Source organism: Mastigoproctus giganteus, chromosome 2, assembly GCF_048544385.1.
Source record: "Mastigoproctus giganteus isolate SK-2022 chromosome 2, ASM4854438v1, whole genome shotgun sequence".
NCBI classification, from domain to species: domain Eukaryota; kingdom Metazoa; phylum Arthropoda; class Arachnida; order Uropygi; family Thelyphonidae; genus Mastigoproctus; species Mastigoproctus giganteus.
In genome coordinates this window covers 191,187,359-191,209,544 of record NC_143576.1, presented here as the reverse complement: position 1 = coordinate 191,209,544, position 22,186 = coordinate 191,187,359, and the positions used below count along the sequence as shown (strand labels likewise).

At 37.8% G+C, this 22,186-nt stretch overlaps 1 protein-coding gene across 1 annotated transcript in view; it reads left to right on the top strand.

The window, feature by feature from the left end:
- The first annotated feature begins 1,960 nt into the window (after positions 1–1,960).
- LOC150089859 (homeobox protein HMX3-like) overlaps positions 1,961–22,186 on the top strand; it is a 41,688-nt gene continuing 21,462 nt past the window's right edge. The window contains exon 1 of the mRNA XM_090368866.1: positions 1,961–2,524. Coding sequence (XP_090224992.1) covers positions 2,173–2,524 — 352 coding nt within the window. The 5' untranslated portion in view covers positions 1,961–2,172. The remainder of the gene's footprint in view (positions 2,525–22,186) is intronic.

The following is a 22,186-nucleotide window of genomic DNA, read 5'->3' as shown; positions in this document are numbered from 1 at the left end:
AAGCTCGCATAACTACTAAATACGATTAACGATTCTATTCAAAATAATTAATTTTGAACTCTGACCAACTGGTCGTTCCCGTGTATAAAACAAGAAACAAGAAAATTAAAAAAAAAAAAAAAAGAAGTGGAATGTCAGGAAAAATAAATCTTGGCTATCAATAATCGAAGGATGCCTGATGGTGAAATACTTTTGGCAGCGTACCAGTTCTTTTGATGGTCTACCCAACACGTGCCAGCCAGAAGCCCTTGATAAGTAAAGATTCCAAAAAAAGTAGATAGGTACAGGTGACTTTATTTTGTCATCTGTATCTCTCTTTGAGGGTGGCAGTGGTTATAATCACCGTCTTCCCACACCGGCTGGAAAAGACCCGAATTCGAATACTATCAATGACGCATGCGAGGAACTTATGGTCTTTTTTTCACTCCATGGCGAGTTATCAGTCTCAGACGAGGTTAGCAAGGTTTTTCGTCCAGCAAAACAGGCAAACGGATCAGCGAACACATCTAGTTTATAAACATAATACATACGGGTAGGTGAGTTAATTGATTCTTAATACTCAGGTAGATGAGTTAATTTTATTTATTTATTTATTTGAATACCTGTACCAACTTCATCAACGGAACTTGAAGGGTTCACAGTGCTGCCGGCCTTTTTGTCAGTACGATGCGGATTACAACCAGAATTGTCTATCTGCACATAAAATTATTATCGAAATAATGGTTGGCCCGTACACTTTTTAATCAAAGAAAAGGTGATATGGGCCAAATGAATCGTGGGAAGACTAAGAAGTTGTTTCAAATATTATTTTTCGGGATTTTAAAATGTATAATTTAAGCTTGTCATGGTAACGTAACTGTAACTGGGACTGAATTTTTGATGCTATCTATAATGTTCATTATTAATTCAAGTGTTCTGTTAGTCTGCCTGATATCTTACAACTAAACTGTTTGCTTTCCTCTGCTTCATTTGACTGGTCTTAATTCTTTCGTAACAAACTGAAACTTCAATGATTCTGTAGCTTATTTCAATTACAAAGAAATAAGATAGTATATAAGAACAGAATTAGAAGGATATGCAAGAACGAAAGCAACTTCAAATTTTAATGACCACTCGATAACCCAATTTCACTTTTATGGAAAAGAACTGAGGCTCTCTTTTATGGCAATTAAAAATATCCACTCCACCAGGTTTCCTAGTTAAAAATTAAACCTTTCTTGGCCTCGATGGTATTCAACCAATAAGGCACGTTATAGAAATCAGAAGAAGATGCAGCTCGGCCGGACGTAGTGTTTCAATGGGATTTGCCGGACTCCCATATTTTATCTAATTTCTAGAAAAGACATCCGTTACTATAGTAACCCGACTTTTTTTTTTTTATTTTTATTCATTTTTCCCCCCTTTCTGGAGCAGATGCCTTTTCGCACTTCGATGATGTCGGCACGGGTCTCATTTGGTGGCGGCAGAAGGAGAAAGCCAGGACGGCGGTGAAAAGGCGAAGGAAACAGGGAGAGTAGGATGAACCTCGCTCGAGTAAAGAACGAGGGACAGGCCAATTAAGAACGCACTAACAAGGAAGCTACAGTTTCAGGCAGGTCGACAACAGTGATTAATTACCAACTGTAAGCGGTTTTAAATTGCTGACAGACTGGAACCGCGAGGAGCCTCCTCACGGGCCAAAATAGCTGCCTAATGATGTACGATGTGGCGGGAAGGATTAAAAAAAATTCCTGTTTATTAACATTCGTTTAAAAGGTTGCGAAACGCTGAAGCTACAGCGTTGCTAACGAGTTAGGGGAGTGACTAGCTGGGTTTAATTGCCCATTTCATATTTCTGACAGTCCTTAATCACCGCTTAAAGGCGATTTATCAGGCGGGACATGTTGGCAGTCGGAGTGTCCGCAACTTAGGCAAATAGGCCAAGTGCTACCACATATACTGGCACTGGCACTTGCCGACAGTAGGGCCGTCCCCTGGCGGAGGGAGGAGCTTTGACATCAGCACATGAATGTGATGTTTCCTTAGATTAGCTCCGGATGCGTTACGAGGTGCTAATGTCGGAAGGCGAGCTCTTCTGGAGATCAGCTTGCGAGGGGAAAGCGACAAATGGTCGTTAGGATTTCTACAGGACGAACGTCCAGTGGTCATTAGGACCACCCGCCGAGGACGACCATGCAGACTCCCGCCAAACCTCTCAAGCCAACTGACTTTTGCATAGACAGTCTTCTCAGCAGCCCTCACAGACCCATTAAGGATGGCGCGCAGAACTTTTGGCCAAAGCCTCGTTGTTTAGAAAGAAAGGCACCCGGAGAAGTGACCTTTTCGGGGTCATCCGACAGCAGCAGTCAGGTGGCGAGGTATCTCTTCCCGCCTCCTGTCCTTCTGGAGGATGACAGTCAAGTGATGCGTGCTCCATTAGCGAGAGGTGACCTTTCAGAGCCGTTACCAGGGTGTCACGCACACCTGGCGATGAGGACGGAGGGTTGCAGCCACGACGAGGAAGCCGATCACTGTGGTGAGGAAGGTAAGTTTCGGTAGTCTGTTAGTTGTTCCGTAATGCTTTGTTACAGTGGACCCGATGCATTATCATGGCCTGGTTCCGCACCTCACGTGTGCGAGTGTTTTTTCGTTTATTAATGTCCACTCGTGTCTGTGTAATTCAATCACTTTCACGTAAAACCACTTGTGGAAATAAATATGATTTGTTTAGTTTAGAAAAAGATGGATTTCTTTTCTTAAAATTAAGATGAAAGAGAGAATTTAAAGGCATTAAACGTATTTAATTAATTGCTGTATCATATAGAAGATGTAATTGAAATAACATCACAATTTAAAACTTTACAACAGAAGAAGGCAAAAGTTTAAAAGAAAGCGTACAAAATTGTTGCAAACTACAACATATAATGCTAACTGCGTACAAGCACAAAAGATTCAGATTACCCAATGAAAAAAATAATAAATAAGAGACAAAAAAGAAAGTAACAGAATATACAAGGGCCTGCACAATCCCAAAGACGAAGATGACAATCAGGATACTATAAATACAACAATAACAGTTGAATCAGTAGAGTAATCATTCAAGGAATTAATCGTGGAAGCTACTAGACTTTATATACCGATTAAGAAATATCGTTCAAGGTTTAGGCCTAAATGGTTATCAAATGAACTAATGAGACTCGTGACAGAGAAGAAAAATGCATGGGATGCATATAAATTATCAGGTGACGCAGAAGCCTGTGGCAGATATAAGCTAGTCTGTAATCAGGTCACAAAGGAGGTTCGGCAGGCGAAGGCGGATTACGAGAAATCTTTGGCAAAAGATGCTAAGAAAAACAGCAAGGATTTCTTTACTTATATAAACTCTAAAAGGAAGGGGCTGAATATGATTGGTCCACTTGACATCGATGGTTCGACTGTTGATGATCCTGCTCAGATAGCAAACAAACTGAATGAGTATTTTGCATCTACATTCACACGTGAGGAATTATTACAGTTTGAAAATGGAAGAAGGTTATCAAATTGTAGCAGTGTGCTTAATGATTTTGTAATAACTGAGAGCAAAGTGGAGGAGAAATTGTTGAAGTTAAACATAAGAAAGGCACCTGGGGTGGATGGGATCTATCCAGTTATTTTAAAGGAGGCGGCAAAGCAACTAAGCAAACCCTTAGCCATAATTATGAGAGCATCCTTGGACTCAGGGGAGGTTCCCACGGACTGGAGATGTGCAAATGTGTCCCCAATTCACAAAGGTGGATCGAAGGGTGACACGAGTAATTACAGACCAGTTAGTTTAACTTCTGTTCCGGGTAAAATAATGGAGTCACTGGTTAAAGATGCATTGCAGGATCATCTAGACAAGACTGCAGCAGTAATTCAAACACAGCATGGGTTTGTTAAGGGAAAGTCTTGTCTGACAAATTTGATTGGTTATTATGATGTGGTCACAAAGGAACTGGATGCGAAAAATAATTTTGATATCATATACTTGGATTTCAGGAAAGCTTTTGACACTGTTGCGCATGGAAGACTACTGTACAAATTGGAGCAGAATGGTATTAAGGGTAAGTTGCTACAATGGATAAAAGGATGGTTAAGTGGGAGAAGACAGAGGGTGGTAATCAATGGGTGCTGCTCTTCATGGACTAATGTTATTAGTGGAGTCCCACAGGGTTCGGTGTTGGGTCCACTGTTGTTTTGTGTATTTATCAATGATATTGATGAAGGTATATCAGGCTTAATGTCGAAGTTTGCAGATGACACAAAGGTTGGCAGGGTTGTTAATGACAGTAATGGCAGTGTGCTACTGCAACAGGATCTAGATAATTTGGGCAGATGGGCTAAGAAGTGGCAACTGAAGTTCAACCTTGACAAATGCAAAGTACTGCATATGGGTAGAAGTAACCCCAGAGAAACGTACCAACTGTGTGGTACTACACTTAAGGTGGTAGAAAATGAAAAAGACCTGGGAGTAATTGTGCAGTCAGATATGAAGTTTTCTGAGCAATGCAGACAGGCTGCTAGGGCAGGTCATGGGGTTTTGTCAATGATATATAGGAATTTTGCTAGCAGGGAAAAGGAGGTGATTGTCCCTCTGTATAAGGCAATGGTCAGGCCACGCCTTGAGTACTGCGTACAGGTCTGGAGGCCTCATTTTAGGAAGGATGTAGATTTGCTTGAGCGTGTACAGAGAAGAGCAACACGATTGGTGAGGGGAATGAAGGGATTCTCTTACCAAGAGAGGCTTAAGTTCTGCAAATTGCAGTGGCTGGAGACTAGGCACCTGCGCGGTGATCTGATTGAGGTCTATAAGGCCTTGAATGGGTTGAGCACGCTGAATTCTGATGGGATCCTTCCACTTGTTCAGATTACGAACCTACGGGGACATAAGTTCAAATTAAGAAATTACAGATGTAGAATAGATGTGTGGAAATTTGCCTTTAGCCAGCGGGTGGTTAATTGCTGGAACAAACTTCCATCTGTCGTTGTGGAAGTTGATAGGTTAAATAAATTTAAGGAGGAACTGGACAGGCATTTGGAGGGAATGGCGTGATGATTTTTTTTTTTTTTTTGGCTGATGCTGCATAAGCTCCTACACTTGCTTTCTTGCATCATGTGCCACTACTACTACTACTACTACTACTACTACTACTACTACTAGTAGTGGATAAAAGAATTCAATGTGTATTTTCATAACTTCGGGTGTATGTGATCAACTACAGATGTGGGATCCTCCCCCCACTTTAACTGTTCCTATATAATTCAGAAAAACTGAACGAAGTGATATAAATGATAGGGTAAATCAAAAAGCATATCATTGGGAAGGTAATTTACTGATTGATTAAAATATATGGACAGTTAATTTAACCAAAGAAATGTATTGCTAATTCTTATTTTTAATATAACTGTTGGTTTCCGTTTATTAATTAACAGTTAATATTCTCATATCTCTAATTCGGTAATAAAATATTTTTGAAGATTTTACTTTATTGAAAGATCTTTGAGAATTTGTGCCGATAAATGCTAGAAGTTACAACTTTAGTTATAAGTTCGGTACTCTTTGGGAAAAAATCCATACTGGTGAGTGGTGGTATTTATTTTTCACATCATTGATGTAATAACCGTACAGCATTAATGATAATACGTTATATTATTTCTTTCTCGGCATCTGTTTCTTCTGTCAGTATATAGGCTCCAAATTACAGGAGGGATAGGCCATGACTGGTAGTACAAAAACATTGTAAAGGGCCATGATGGGAAAGTAAGATATTTCGGAAAGCTCATGGAACAGAGATTCTTGCAAATTCAATTTGCAAGAATCTGTTACAAATGTAGCGTATATTATTATTTATTCATCTCTCTCTTTAATTGTACAGTCAATTTCCTAGGGAACGTACTACCAACTACATAATAACCTAATACAAACGTCTGTGCTTCCATTCTTTGATTTAATTTATTTATTAATTAAAATAAATAAGCAGTACAATATTACTTCATGTATATACTCCTTTTTTAGTTCTAGTTATTGATGACATTTGTTGTCTTGAAAAATATGGCCAGTACCCAAATTAAAATTGCGAAAGAGTGCCTTCATGACACTCATCATGAAGCATTTATTATTTTATTCTAAGGTAGATAATAAGGCATTATTTAGTATAAAATATTATTGTAGGTTGAATGAGTGTCTGTTATCAGAACGTTTCATTATATATCACACCGTAGCATTATCAATAAGTGAGTAAATAATATCAAAACTATTCCTATGTGAATGGTTTTAGTTTTATTTACTCACTCATACAATCTTACAGCTGATTTTTCAATATTTTTTAACTATCTGAACTTAACCTTTGAAATAACTTTTATGTTTTTCTATAGCAAATTTAAAAAAATACCCTAATTAGGACACACACACACACACGCACACACCGGGTATCCAGATGGTCCTTGACAACACTCTTAAGCACGTAAAAATCTCTACAAAAGGTTAGCCGAAATAAGTGCAATTTGATGCGAAGGATGTTCTGACGACGGCCCACACGATTCTGAGTAGTGGTTCCCAGCGGGGTTGGTATTGACCCGTCGGACTGCGCGACCTCCATTCTAGAGGGGAGAAAAATAAAAAAAAAGCTCGTTTTCCAGTAGACAAAATGCTCTCATTGAGCTTATAAACAAAAGGAGGAATCATAAGAGCCCCCCCACCCCCCCCATTAGAGTTTCAACAGGCAGTTAGTGACGATCGTTCCGCCTCCTGCGTTCATTTTCTTTAATTTAGAATTTTTGGTTAGGGGGCATACGCCCTCGCGCTTTACCGCTAGGGCGTATTCAGGGGTGGGCAGAGAGGGCATATGCCTCCTAACCAAAAATTCTAAATTAAAGAAAATGAACGCAGGAGGCGTTTAAAAAAAAAAAAAAAAAAACCTCAAAAACTTGGTCGCCATCCCCCCCCCCCCTCACGATGATATCTGGATGGTCGCCATGCCCTCCCTTACAATGATACGCCACTGGTTCACGTGAATGACGTGATTACTTGATGATTGTGCGAAAAACTCGAGATAACACTAGTGCTCTTTTTTTTTTACCATTGAAAACGTCATAGCTATTATTTCAGATTCAATAAATAGAATCAGACACATGTTTTTATGATCGGTTGTGAAAATGCGCACATATGCACATATATACACACATTATATGTATATGTACAGTATATATATACATATATGTATATCACACACACCCGCCTAATAAAAGTTTGGAGTCACAGCGTATAACAGTTTTCGTTATTTTTTTGAAATTAGCTATGACAATGTAAAGTTTAATATAAATTAACTTCAAACACACTGCAAAGTATTTTACCGTCTTTTATTAAGCTTTGAAAAATTTACAAAAAAAAAAAAATATTGAAATGATTAATATTAACAAACACTGATTTTGCATCAAAATGTCCTCCAAGAGATTTTACCGCTACCTTACATACACATGGCATTCTGGCGATTAATTTACAACAGTGAGTTTGACTAACATTGCGATCTGCAAGGTTACCCATATATTTTGTGAAGATGGGAAGACTTCACGGACTTGAAGGTCTAGGACTCTAGATGATCGCATGAAAGAGCTCTATTGGGATTAAGCCAAACGATTGGGATAGTCACACCATCATTTGCAACACGCCCTCCTGTCGTTTAGTTGCTAGAAAGTTCCAGCATTGGGACTTTCGGGTCATTGTCTCGTTGTAATATAAAATTTCTTCCACAAAGTTGAAGTCCAAATCATATTGAATTACGTTCAAGAATGTTTTTATAGACGTCTTTTCTTAAAATTCCTTCAATTTTGAAGATATCGCCGACTCCAGAAAAACAAAAGAAGCCCCAGATAGTGATGGAATCACCACCGCGCTTGACTGTAGGTACTAAAACAACGTGTCACCATTTTTGATTCATTGATCGTCTCACATAAACTCTACGCTTTGATCACGTCAATTCGTTGCACAATTCGTTGTATGCGAAATTCGGTGAAAGACAATTCGTGACTACGACAATTTGGTGTATCACACGCAGATCAGAAATTAAACATTTTGGCTACTTAGAAAGGAAGAATGCAGAAATTGAAAAAAAAAGAAAATTACACATTCTTTATCTTTTTTATTTTGTTTATTTTGTTCTTTTATTTTTCTTCTTTTTTCTCTATTCTTTTATTTTTTTTCCAACACTCGAACTCTCACCCCGCGCTCCTTTTCAATAAAAACTTTCAGTTTTTTTTTTTTTTTTTATGGGATTTCCTCGCAAGCTCAGTCGACGTCAGGGTTCGCTCCAGGCAGAGACTTTATCTAAACCCGGCCTACCTCCTCGTGGTAGTGGATGGGTAGTCCCACTAGGGCCCCCCTCCGACCGAGGAGCCTTCCGTTACCCCTACACTACCAGGAATCCAATGAGTTCACTAAACCTGCAAAAAAAAAAAAAAAAAAAAAAATCTGTGTGCTGCCCTATTCAGGTTACTGTATTGAGTGGGATAAGTGTGCGAAAACGGGAAATGACTAAGAATGTCCTATAAGTGTTAACCGTTGTACCCAGAATACGCATGCATATACTGTATATATAAAATTAAAATTGTGTAAATGGAAAGAATGACAAGTGTGAATTTCGGTTCAGTGCATGTAGAGTGTGTGTGTTGTTCTAACAAGCTCCCCCAAATTAGACTGCAGTGGGGCAACCTACCAGGAACTCCCCTTCCCTGCAGACGTCAGTCCCCCCACCTTCTGCGACATCACGTGGAATTTTCTAACTCGGCTTCAGCTGGCCTGGCCGCTTTGCGATTACTAACAAAGAGGCACTGCTTGTCCACAGTGTGATCTCCTCCTCCTCTCCCATAGGGTGCTTTGGCCCTATGACTTTACTCCCCTACGATCCCTGTCTTCCTTTCCCGCTTCCCATCCCAACCTTTTTGCCTGGTGGACTCTACCAACGCAAATATTTTCCTGTTCTTAACTGTTTCCCTGTGTAGGATGGTCTCCTTCCACAGGGGTGCCCCCCCTCTGTCCCTTTTACTTCCTATTTCCAGGTCGAAAATCTTCCTATCATCCACCTTTATCCTCATCTGTCTCCCCCCGTTCCCTTTTTCATTTTCCAGAGTGTTTTTTTTTTGTCCTGTGGCCCTCCCTGGCAAGTTCAGGCGTCATCTAGGGTTCGTCCCCACAGGAGACCTTTCTATTCTCTGCTATACCCGGTCTGTCTCCCGTGCACTGGACAGGCAAAGTGGAGCCCCACTAAGTGTCCCTGCTGCTAAATGACCGGAAAAACAACAGACCAGCACAACTCACACTACCTATACTACATTGCACAGACCTAAAACTCACTCTACCTCTAGACTTTATAGGGTTTGTACTGCGACACAGAGTATACAAATACGGAGTTGAGGGGCCTTCCCGGTGCCACTTGACCATCAACACTATACATTATACCCCTCCACTACCACGACGAGGTAGGCAGGGTATAAATAAAGTCTGTGGCTGGGGCGAACCCTGGACGTCGACTGAGCGTGACAGGAAGGGCCCTAAAAAAATACAAAACTGGAAGTTTTTATTGGAAAGGAGTGTGGGGTGATAGTTCAAGTGTTGGAAAAAAAAAGGTGATGGTAAAGAAGATGGTGATAGGAAGACTTCCAACGGGAAAACGGAAGTTAAGGGGGAGAGGGTTACCCATATGGAAGGAGCCTATCCTCCACAGGAGAGGGAAGAACTGTTAAGAGCAGTGTATGAGAAGGATCGGTGTGAAGCTTTTTATACAAAATAAATGGATAAAAAATATATTATTTCCTCTTTTCTTTCTCTCAATTTCCGCTTTCTTCCTTTCTAAGTCGCCAAAATATTTATAATTTCTGATCTGTGTGATACACGGAATTGTCACACACCAAACTGTCGTAGCCACGAATTGTCTTTCACCAAATTGTCATACAGCAAACTGTCGCATATGACGAAATGTCATGTATCGAATTGACGTTGACCCACTCTATGATTAGATCAAAAAATTTCAAAATTGAATTCATCCATCCACAGTACGTTTTTCCACTTTTCAACTGTCCAATGTTGATGACTCTTAGCCCAATCGAACCTTTCGATTTTCTTTCTTTCTTTCGATTTTCCGGTTTTAATAAGGGTTTACGGACCGCTACACGATCACGAAGCGCTGCTTGTTGAAGACGAAATTTTGCAGTGAACGTAGAGATGGGAGTTTCTGTTGAAGTCAGCTCGAATTTCAGGTGGAGTAAGTCGTCGATTGCTTTTAGAAATCAGTGTTATGGTCTTATCTTCAATCGTTATCCGTGATCGTCCTGATTGTGGTCTGTCCTTTAAACTGCCAGTCTCCTTGAATCGTCGAATGATAGTTTGTACTCCTTTAAAAGAAACACCTAATTTTTTTCCATGGAACAAATATCTTTATACAGAGTTATAATAGCACTTCTTTTTTCAACACTCAGTTCTTTATTTCTTGATATTTTTATCAAGAAACGCAGAAAACGTACACCAAACACTCTTTCTTTCTGACGGGTGTTCGATTTTATAAGTTGCTGCTCTTACTCAATTTAAATAAATAAATATTCTGTTTATACTCCGGAACGACCACACACTCAGAGGAGTTATATTATTGCAAAACACTCTAGAATCATCTAGAAGCTTCTATAATATTGAAACAATACTCCCACTTTCTACAACGCTGTACCACATTTAGGAATCTGCTACACCTTTCTGGAATATTATGGAATATTCTAGAAATTCTAGAAATATTACTTATTTTCTGATTTTTATACATAATAGAAAATATTGTAATAAAAATTGATGAACAAGTTGGTCCTATTTTAATAAAAACTTTAAAAATTAAGAAATATGAAACGTGGCGAACAGTTTGGAGCGTCTGCGAAGAAGAATCGAGATCTATCCGAGGTCGAACGTGGAACGATTGTGGGGCAAGACGTGCAGGTGAATGGTTAGGTGCTCCCATGCTGTGGTGTCACTGGTCTACCATGATTGGTTCAACGGCGGTCGAACAATCAGCCAAGAGCGTTGACCACACGTGGGACGGCCACGTGTTTCGTCTTATGTTCAGTGTTGTGTATGTACACCGTCATTTACTAACCATTACTTCAGTCTAGGTTTAGGGTGATGACTAAAAAATAAAATGATGACTATAAATAAATTCTATTTTAAAATTATTTAAAATTTTATTTTAAATTGTGTTCTAATAATAATGAATTTGCGTCGAACTCCACTGTGCTGAAAAGCATTTTGCAGAAAGTTCGATCCTGTCATTGGCTTATGTTGAATAGCATTTCCCCTTCAGACAGGAGAAACTTTTAAGAGCTTTTGTCGTATCGTGGACGAGTTAATGGATACCTAGCCAAGGGACATGGTGTCTCTCCCTTCTCTTTTAAACCCCATTTGTTCATTCCCAAAACAGAAAACCGGCCATAGAATATGCGCAATTTATAACACTGACGCTACTATGCCTTAGTTGCCTGTGCGCCTTTTTAAACAATCATGATATCCATTTTGTGCTCTTTAAAACCGGTTCACAGCAATTGATTAAATGCAAGTTAACTGCAGCAGTTTCATCATTAACTGGAGATGGCTGGGAAGGTTTATACGGTCAAGAATTATATTTAACAATTTGAAGTCGTTGACTATTTATTCATTAAATCCCAAGAAGTCAAATTTTCTGATTTTTCATAAAGCAATACCAGTGTTATCCTTAATCACTTCTTTACGATAGTAGCAACATTCCTTTTACATTGGTGGAAAATGAGCGAACGAATACGTTTCTTTGTCAGTTCAAATCGTACGTACTGAAAACGAATTATTCTTTTATTTTGTTCCCCTTCTTAGACTTTACTTAACATTACCAAGCGCCGGAGTTCACAACTTTTCACTCTCTCTCTCTCTCGATGTAGTTTCACTGGAGATGTTTCACTGTTTTCTCCTTCACAGCTGTCTTCAGTTCTGTTTTCAATTTCGCACGATTTTCAAGTATTTCTGCTCTATCCTAAAAGAAAATTAAAAACAACTTTATTCGAATCATGAGCTAATAACGTTCTGATCCGTCGTTGGCCGAAATCACTACTCTGACAAGATGTGACATGGAATCAACAAGGTGTTGAAAAGCAACACGAGGAATATTAGATATAAATAAATTCATTTAACAAAACTATCGTCAGTTCCTGGAGTAACGTGGGCAGAGGATTGTACTGATGAACGAGTCATTACAGTTCTTCCCACAAATAATCAATGGGATTAAAATCCTGGGATTGGGTTGGTCAGGGTAAGTGTTTGAAGTGTTCCTCGTGCTCCTCGAAGAACCACATTCTTTTTTTAACAATTTGGCGCGCTGGATGGTCACATTGTCATCTTGAAAGTACCCCTGTCTATAGGGCTAAACAGCGATATTTGCGGGTATACATGATTCCCGACGTTATTGTCTGCTATCTCCTGGTCTCCTGATCCCGCTGGAAACGTCCTAAGTACACAACATTCTTTACTTCAGCAATACTTATCATCTCTAAATACTTAGAAAACTTCTATCACCATCCAGCTTTCGAACATAGAGAAATATTGCTCTCTTATAAGGTTTATTGCTTTCATTATAATAATTCTAGTCTTTCACTTATTTATATACTTATTCGTATTTGCATAATGAAGAGAGAGAGAGCGAGAGAGATCACGTTAGGGATTGTCTTTTTCCCGGATTTCGGTAATCCCGGGATCCGGGATAAAAATGTTCTTTTTCCGGGATTATTGTAGGTGGAATTAAAACTGAAAATTTCACAGCATTTTATTTATTCACACACACACACACACACACACACACACACACACACACACATATATATATATATATATATATATATATATCCTAGCTCTAAGAAACGTAGACAAGCAGCTCGCTGACGCTATGGATGACATCGATGTGCTCACCAACAACCTGATTAACTGTGTCCATTCAGTTATATCTGACATTGTTCCTCAATCCTATCTTACCGCACGCTCTACCTACCCGCACTGGTATAACAGTGAACTAATACGTAAAATTAAATCCAAAGAATTCTACAGAAACAAGTATAAGCAAACAGGTGACAGTCAATACTATGAAATATTCAGCCAACTCCGCAAAGAAGTGAAAACTCTCATATTAAACTCCTACAACATGTATACAGAGTCAGTTCAGGATAGTCTGCTTACTCACAGAGATATCAAACCATTCTGGAATTTCATGAAGCATAAGAACATTACCAGTAGAAAGTTACAACTCCGTAACGCAGATGGAATTCTCTTATCTGACGAATTCAGTATTGCTCAAGAGTTTGCCAAACACTTTTCTAGAATTCAAACAAATGATACATTGAGACCTGCCTCATTTCCTGACTTCACACCTGTTAAAGATGATATCCTCATTAATCTCTTTATCACTGATGAAGATTTAAATTCGGCATTAAAAAGCATGAGAAATGAATATACTAGAGGCCCAGATGACATTCCAGGCTTATTTTGGAAAAGGACTGTCACTACATTGAAACCCCTCATACTGCGGATCTTCAACCTGTCTCTCAGGCTGGGGAAGTATCCTAAGCACTTTAAGCAGGTCAATATAGTTCCTATTTTCAAAAAAGGTGATAAAAATGACGTATGCGATTACAGACCCATAACCTTGCAAAACAGCCTGGCTAAACTCTTCGACACAGCAGTGCACAAACATCTCTTCGAATTCTTCAAGCCTTTTATTGATCAGAATCAACATGGTTTCTGCAGTGGCAAGTCAGTAGTCACAAATTTACTTCCTTTCTGGCAATACACCTCGGAAGCTCTTGATAACCACCTACAAGTTGATGCAGTCTACACAGACATATCCAAGGCATTTGATAAAGTCCCGCACGAACAACTTCTGGAAAAACTTAAGCTATATGGTATCCGTGACCCTTTGCTCTCATGGCTACGCAGCTATATTACGCATCGTTCCTTGAGCGTTATCATAGATCAAGTGAACTCAGACTGTTTTATACCACTAAGCGGAGTACCACAAGGCTCTCCCTTAGGTCCTCTTCTCTTCATTGTTTTCGTAAATGATCTTCCTTCTTTCATGTACACCTCCAATGTTCAAGTTGCTCTCTATGCAGATGATCTTAAGATCTACTCAGCAGTGAAGGAGACTACCGATTCTCAACAGCTTCAATCTGCTCTCAATAAATTCTCTCTGTGGCTATCTCTGAATGGCTTGTCTGCTAACCCCTCGAAGTGCAAAGTAATCTCTTTCTCATCTTGCAGATCTCCACAACTAATGAATACGGAGTATAGTATTAACTCTGTGATCATCGAAAGGTGTGACCAAGTTAACGACTTAGGGATTCTCTTTTCCAGCAGTGCTAAATTCGATGCCCATGTCCTTAAAATCACCAGCAAAGCATTCAAAACACTGGGATTCATCAAACGGAACACATACAAGTTCAAAAGCTACAGATATGCGGTTATCCTCTATAAAACTATTGTTCTGCCAATCCTTGAATTCAGTTCACCCATCTGGAATCCTCACACAAAGACTTTAACTAACAAAATTGAAGCAGTGCAAAAAAACTTTGTCCGTTACCTCACGTACCGCAATCCTCTATTCTATCACTCAGTGTATTATGAATCGCTGTGTGATTACTTTCATCTGAGGCCTCTGTGCACTAGAAGAGTTACTGCTGACATCGCCCTTCTAGCCAAAGTAATCACTGGAATTTACGAAGCATCTGATATCCTGAGTAAAATAAACTTCAATGCTCCTTGTAGACAAGTCAGGAACCTTACACCGTTTCGCCTTGACTCTGCCAACACGGATTTAATGAAGTTCAGTCCACTGAACAGAATCAGCAAATCAGCAAATGACTCTCGCATTGACTTCTTTGACAACTCCCAATCACTGATGAACTCCATCCACAAGTTTGCCTCTTCATTTAAACTGCAAAGTGACTAGCTCACATCTAATTATTGTAGCTTTTTATTTGTTATATTATTTTTCTATTCTCTAACGGATTAATTATTACTTGTTTTACCGGTAACTTAACTTAATACAATCCTCTTTTGTACATATGCTTTTATTGTTTGAATCTATATCAATGTTTATCGTCCTGTTGGATTTCATATTATTGTTATTATGTTTATTGATCTGATCTCAGATACACTGTTAATGGTTACCTGTTGTGTATCTTGTTATTAATAAAATATAATAAAATAAAATAAAATAAAAAATAAAAAAAAAATATATATATATAAACTACAAATTGAAACGAATCAAAACTTAGTTTTCAGAAACTTAACATGTTCTTTTTAAACCTTGACAGACTAGTGACTACATTGTTAAACAAAAATTTATTTCACTTTAGTTTATTTTGAAACTGATTTGGCAATTGACATGTAAAATGAACGTAAGAAACACAGCCAATTTACACTTTTATCGCTGAGTCTAGTTCTAAGTTTGGTTAAAATAGTCCTGCAGCCGAAAAGGACCTTTCAGCTTCTACACTTATTGGTGGTATGGATACGAGAGTGTCCATTAATTTTAATACATTTGTTGTGTTTTCACCAGTTGCCTCAAAGATTTCGAACTCCTTGGATATATTCTTTGCAAGTGATTGACCTTCGGCTTCATGTTGAGGGTCTTTAGAAACACATTCAGTTTGTTTTTTTGATTTGACGCGCCAATTTCTCACAAAGCGTCTGCTGTCTTTCGCTCTCACTGAGTCTAGTTCTAAGTTTGGTTAAAATAGTCCTGCAGCCGAAAAGGACCTTTCAGCTTCTACACTTATTGGTGGTATGGATGCGAGAGTGTCGAGACGAGTTATTATTCGTTTTGCTGTAACCAACAAGGCTGACTTGCTTGGAAATGGTTCTCGGTTTCTACTATTTTTCTATTTCTTTTATAATACGTTTTTCCAGTTTTTATATACTTCAATAATCCAACCAAAGCTTTTTGACTTCTCTCGTTTATCCTTAAAATTAGTGTTTCCTGAACTTTTCTCGAAAAGATAGAATTTTGCTCAGAAAGTTCTTGTATGATGAAAGAAAAAACTCCCTCTGCAGTAAGAAGTGTCGCATCACGACTGCAAAGGTTTTGCCATCCGATTTCGACGGGTTTCAACGCACGTACGAGGTCATTAAGAGCTGTATACTCTGCTTGACATATTGGATTTTTCATGTTATAGTCAATCATTCTTTTTTTAAATTTGTGATTTTGACTGTAAGAATCGTTCTAACATGGTTACCAAACTGTTCCATCTAGTTTTAGAATCGAGTACTAGGCTTAAATTTTCTTGCTTGAATGAAGATTTAACATAATTCTGAAGAGTATCATTTTTCAAGGGAGACTTTCGAATCATTCGCACAATCGTTCTAACTTTATTAATAATATTAGCTATGTTTAATGCACCGGAGAATAGGTCATCTCTGAAATCACATTTTTGTTCCTTATCAGGATTGTTTTCGAAGCTTAGATTTGAATCGTAATTTTCCGTTTCATCCTCTTCTAAATCTTCCTCGCTGTCTTCAGTTGTTTGTACCTCAATTACACCTTCGAATCATTCCGTCTCTTGTATAGAACGTCACATATTGCAAGGTGTATACCGTGGGCATAGCAAAGCTGATGTTCACAATCTATCAACTGTCCGAATTTCACTATAACATTCGCCCCATCCGTTACGCATGCAACTATACGATGCTCTATTGATAATTTGAACTCCAATAAAACTTCTGTTTTTCTTCTTCAACCATTTCTTCGGCGTTTATTCTACCATTAATATCAATCATTCCTAGATTCCAAAATTTGTCTGTATCTTGATGAACATTGATATTTAAATAACGTTTGTTTTTAAGCGACAAATATTCGTCTAGAGAAAGGCTGAATCTCTTACCATTTTTTAATGATTGTTCGATTTCTTTTATTTTATTTTCTTTTATAATATTATACTAATTGCATAACATGATTGGGATTTTTAGGAAGAAGCAAACCTTTTTCACTGAATGCTTGCTGAATAAATTCACTTTTACATATGGCACTGATAGGAAATCCATCTACAGCTACAAGCTTTGCAATGATTTCTTCTTTTGTGTCTTTCTTTAAAAAACTAAACAATGTTGGCTGAGGATGAACACTTTTTAAACATTTCGAAGAGCTTTCTACAGATTCATTCCCTGCAGAATGTTTGAGGTTACAATCATTTGCCGACGTAGGCTTCTCAATACAATGTTTAGTTTTTAAATGCCGAAGCAAGCCACTTGTAGAAAAACCTCTACATTTCAGTACTGCACCACAATGACTACACTTTGCTTCTTCATTATTACTACATTTAATGAAGTACTGCCAGACGAATGTTTTTGATCTCTCCATCGTCACAAAATATTAAAACAATAAAATATATATAAAGCGGCTTAACTGCAAGAGGATCTTTCTAGGACAAATGACACGTATAATCGAGAAGAGTCGAGACTCGAGAAATGACGACGATGACATTACAGAGAAATGTAAGAAAGTGCTGGCCTTTCGCTTTCTGCTTTATATATTGCAAATGTAATGTATGAAAATAAATATTTTTCTAAATTAAAATAATACACATCTTTATTGCTGACGATATCTCGAATTATGAAGGAACTATTTATCTTGCCAGCGCACGATGATCATATATATATATATTTATAATGTGTGTGTGTAAGACTGTTAGTATTGATTATTAAAGTTAGTAATTCAGACCGGGAAATCCCGGGATAAAGTAAATTTCCCGGGATAAATCCAGCAGCAAAAATCAACCGCGATCCCGGGATCCAATCCCTAGATCACGTATCAATTTACCGATATCATCAGCTTTCCTTTTCCTTCCAAAATAAATAATTGGTGGGAGATATTTAGCCTTGTGTAATAAAGATGATTATTATTGCAGATCGCAATACAGAAAGACTTTTTAAACATAAAAAAAGCAGCACTTCCACTCTGCCACAGAAATAAAAAATAAATCTCCAGCGTAGTCTTACTGGATTCAGAAAGAATTCGTATAACGAGATTATCTACTTGCAGAAAAATGGGCCCTCATTATTTCGTAATGCCTTTTGTGCATACGAAAGCATTACAGTACAATATTTTCCATAAGGCTGGAATCTTTTGATCCTTAGAGTAAGGAGTTTTATTGTATTCTCAAGTCTTTTTTTTTTATTTCGTTTTTTTCTTGTATAAGATACAATGCGTGCAGTAAAGAATATATGGTGACGTAATTAATGCAAGGTCATCTCATGCCTTCAGTTACCAGCTGAAATAAATCTACACTTGTGCTTGATCAGTTAAGTGACCCAGAACTTTTTCTACGTACTGTATTTTAAAACTACAACATGCGACTATAGCTAAATGGCATAATTTCGATTTTCACTAACTTTAAAGATTTTATATCAATTTTTATATCGATTATATTACATGACTTTGATTTTTTTACTTCACTAATTTTTTAGTGTTTTTTTTAATGATCTTGTTAATTTGCCTCGATTTCTTAAATTTTATTATTATCTAGTTTAATTTTCATAGGGCCTATAGAGTTTTCCTAGATTTCTATTGGCATTTAAGCAGATTATTCAAATACACTGTACCACTCAAAACTGGAAATTTTTTTTATAAAAAGTACAAATTTCTTATTTGGATAAATTAAATAAAATTTACGAAATAATCAAAAATTCCATCGTCATTTTTCCCAATTTGTGGCAAATCACATATTAGAATATAAACGCGATTGAACAAGTTTCAGTTTGCAGGCCCCCGTAATTCTTTTAGCGCGGCATAAACCAATAATGGTGACAACTGTCATTGACTATAAACTACCATCTCTGTTTCAATCCTGGAATTTCATTCTGTGAAGTAATTCAGTTCTTTTTTTTTTCTTCTTTTTTTATTACCTCCCAGAGAGTTCCGTCAAACAGATGTCCATTCTGGTAAGGCCATCTGTTGTAATTTTCGGCCGACTCTCTAATTAGCGCTGGTTCCATTACAACACACGTAGGCACTGCTTTAAATAATACGCGAAACTTAAGAAGAGCAAATGAAAACATCGCAGAGCAAGGATCTTCAGTCTTTTCAGTCGGAGAATCACATTGCAAATTAGATATGATGTGGCTTCTCGGGTTGGACGCAGGGGGTGGGGAGAGGGATGAAGCCAATGAAACACCCGGTTTTAATATATGTGATACAATTTCTTGGGCTTTGTTTAGTTTGAAATCCGAAGTCTCCTGCATCAAAACATCAAATAAGGATCTCATCCATATATATATATAAAAAAAGGAAAAAAATTATGCCTATTTTATGAAGAGATATGCACGTAACCTATGTCGTTGCTCAACTTCCACTATGCTTACATTGTGTCAGAACAAGGTGTTTTATTGGTATACTAAATCCCTCTTGAGGCTTCAGTTTGGTGTATGCAAGACGGAGTTTTGCCCTCTCCTCTAAATAATTAAAATACCAAACATAGGCTTATTATCGCCCTAAGGCATCCCTATGCTTGCGACCTTTGTGAATTCTCTACTTCGAATAGGAACTGCAATCATCCCCTGCAACCAGCAAACAACTAAAGAAGAATTGGGGAAATTATTAGACAGACTCCACCCGGCTGCTTAAGTTAACTATTTCCAAAAGGTAACATTGATTTGAACAGTTTGGTAGCAAGTTCAAATAGTCTCAGAGAGATTATCTGAAGAGTTACCTTTCTTAGCTTGTGAAAAATAGCTCTCTATCCCTTTCATTTAACATTAATTTGAACATTAAATTTACACTAATTGTGTAAATTGCGCCCGTTTACTTACACCGGAAGGGACTTCAGTTTAAATAACAAACAAACCGGTGTCACTGAGGTGTAGGCTTACACCTCAGTGACACCTTCTCGACAAATTTTCTTAATACGCGTAACACATGAGTAATAAAATTCTTCATCTTTCTGTCTCTCTATGAACAGAAATCTGAATTTTTCAATAATTCCTAACAAACTGGACATAATTCAAAAGCTCGTCGCATTTAGATACTTAAGGTCAGCCGATTTTTTTTCTGTAGCGTGTCGAAATTATTTAGAAAAGAATTAAAAATCTGCCCACAAGCATTTCATAGTTAGAATTTTGAGTAGTTATCTGGTCGAGGTAATACGTCCCCCCCCCCCCAGCTTCAGGCAATTGGCACAATAGTAGAACGAAAGGTGGAAGGTTCAGATGGTACTCTAGCAATTATTGTGTTATTATTATTATTATTATTAATATCAATTTATTTCCGAAGAACTGTCCTTTTACAGCCATGCAGCTAGAGGACATGAGTTATATACAGAGAAAAAAACATAAAATACAGACATATGCATTGCATACAGAGCCAGATACAATATACGGCCTTAAACAGCCACTGGTGAAGATACAAAAACATAAAGTTATAAGAAATACAAAAACATAAAGTTACAACAAGTACAAAAACATAAAGTTACAACAAATAAAAGTGCATCCGGATACATCGAAGCGTGGATATTGCGGTATCACAGAGAGTCCACCTAGAGCTTGACTAAGGCATACATGTCTGCAAGAATGGAAGATCTGTAGGTTCTGTCCTTGCAAAGTTTCTCAGCGTCTATGGCTAATCTGTTAAATATTTGGAAGGAGTTGTGTGGAAACATGTTGTCCAAGGAGGACATGCTACGCAGCTTCGACCTGTATGGGGAGGTGTTGGACTGGCATCTTCTACTGTCGGACGGTCTGGCGATGATATCCCAAATATCGGGTGACTTCAGTTTTCCGGATAGAAGCTGAGAGAGGGTAAGAAGGTTCCTAGAGATGATGTGATACCTCCAAGGAAGCGTATTAAGATTGGTGACCAGAACAGATTTTGAGATTGTAGGTGTTAGCCCAGCAACCCTATTTAGCCATTTCAAGATCCAGAATTCCAGGGAGAGGAACCTGGCTTGGTATGATGAGGGTGTTGCCCGGACCATGAGAAGCACTTTTTTTTAAAAAAATGTAGCCTAAAATTTCCTTGTTTCTTATGGTCCTGGGGCATACTAGGTGCATATAATGATGTCATTATCTTCAGTCGTGGTTAGTAACAGTATGGTAAAAACCGCCTGGTGGCTTTCTACGAAAGCTAGCCTCCTTCATTGTGTGGCTATTTCGCATTACTCGTACCAAAGGCAATAAATAAAAAGGACAATTTCTGAATTAAATACGGAGTTAGCTGTAATTCCAGGAGGTCGTAGCTAACTATCGCCATTGAACATCTCAATTAACAAACTCTAAAATATTCATGAGCGAGGAGTGGACAAAAAAGATGTTCGCCCCAAATCACGATTTGGCACCAACAGGAAGAATGAAAAGACCAATCATTGCTTAGTTGTGCGATTGGGTGAAAGATTGGTGGGAGTTAGTGAAACACGAGACAGTTTCCCCACCTTTCAAGAAATGCGGAATCAGCAATGTCCTTGATGGCAATGAAGATGATGCACTCTTTGAAGAAAGAAAGTTCAGACCATGACATTAGTGATGACGCATTATCAGTGTTATACGATGAGTAAAAACTACGTTTTGCACCGATATTTTGTTTAGTATTTGTGTTTCAAATATATGCAGTAAAGTATTTTTCCACCAAAGTTTTCCTTTTGAAGTATAAGGAGAACAACGAGTTGTTCTACTTATACTTCAAATAAGTAATGTTTCCCCATTAGGGAAGACTACTACTATTACTGTACTTATTTTTATTTGGGTACCACCACTCAAACAACACTGTTTAGAGGCTATTTATCTTATCTCATGGGGAATGATGCCAACGTACAAACTTCTGTTTCCCTAAAACATTCAACTATGTAGTAATGATGTAAGTACACTAACTAATGTTACAATTTGAATTTTACGTAGTTTGAGGCTTCTGCTTTAAAATATTATTAGTCCAAAAATTATTACATAAAAAAACGAACGCGTCGAAATGTAACACAGTGTAATTTCTAAACTTTTCCTTGTTTTTTTTTTTTTTTTTAGTTTTCGCTACAGTTAAAAAAAGTATAAATGCTTCGTATTTCTAAGATGTATGAAGGAAAATTCACGATTCTATACAAACAGATAAGTGTTAATAATGAATGATTTTGAATAAAAAAAATGATAATAGAAGAATATAGTATCTTTTTC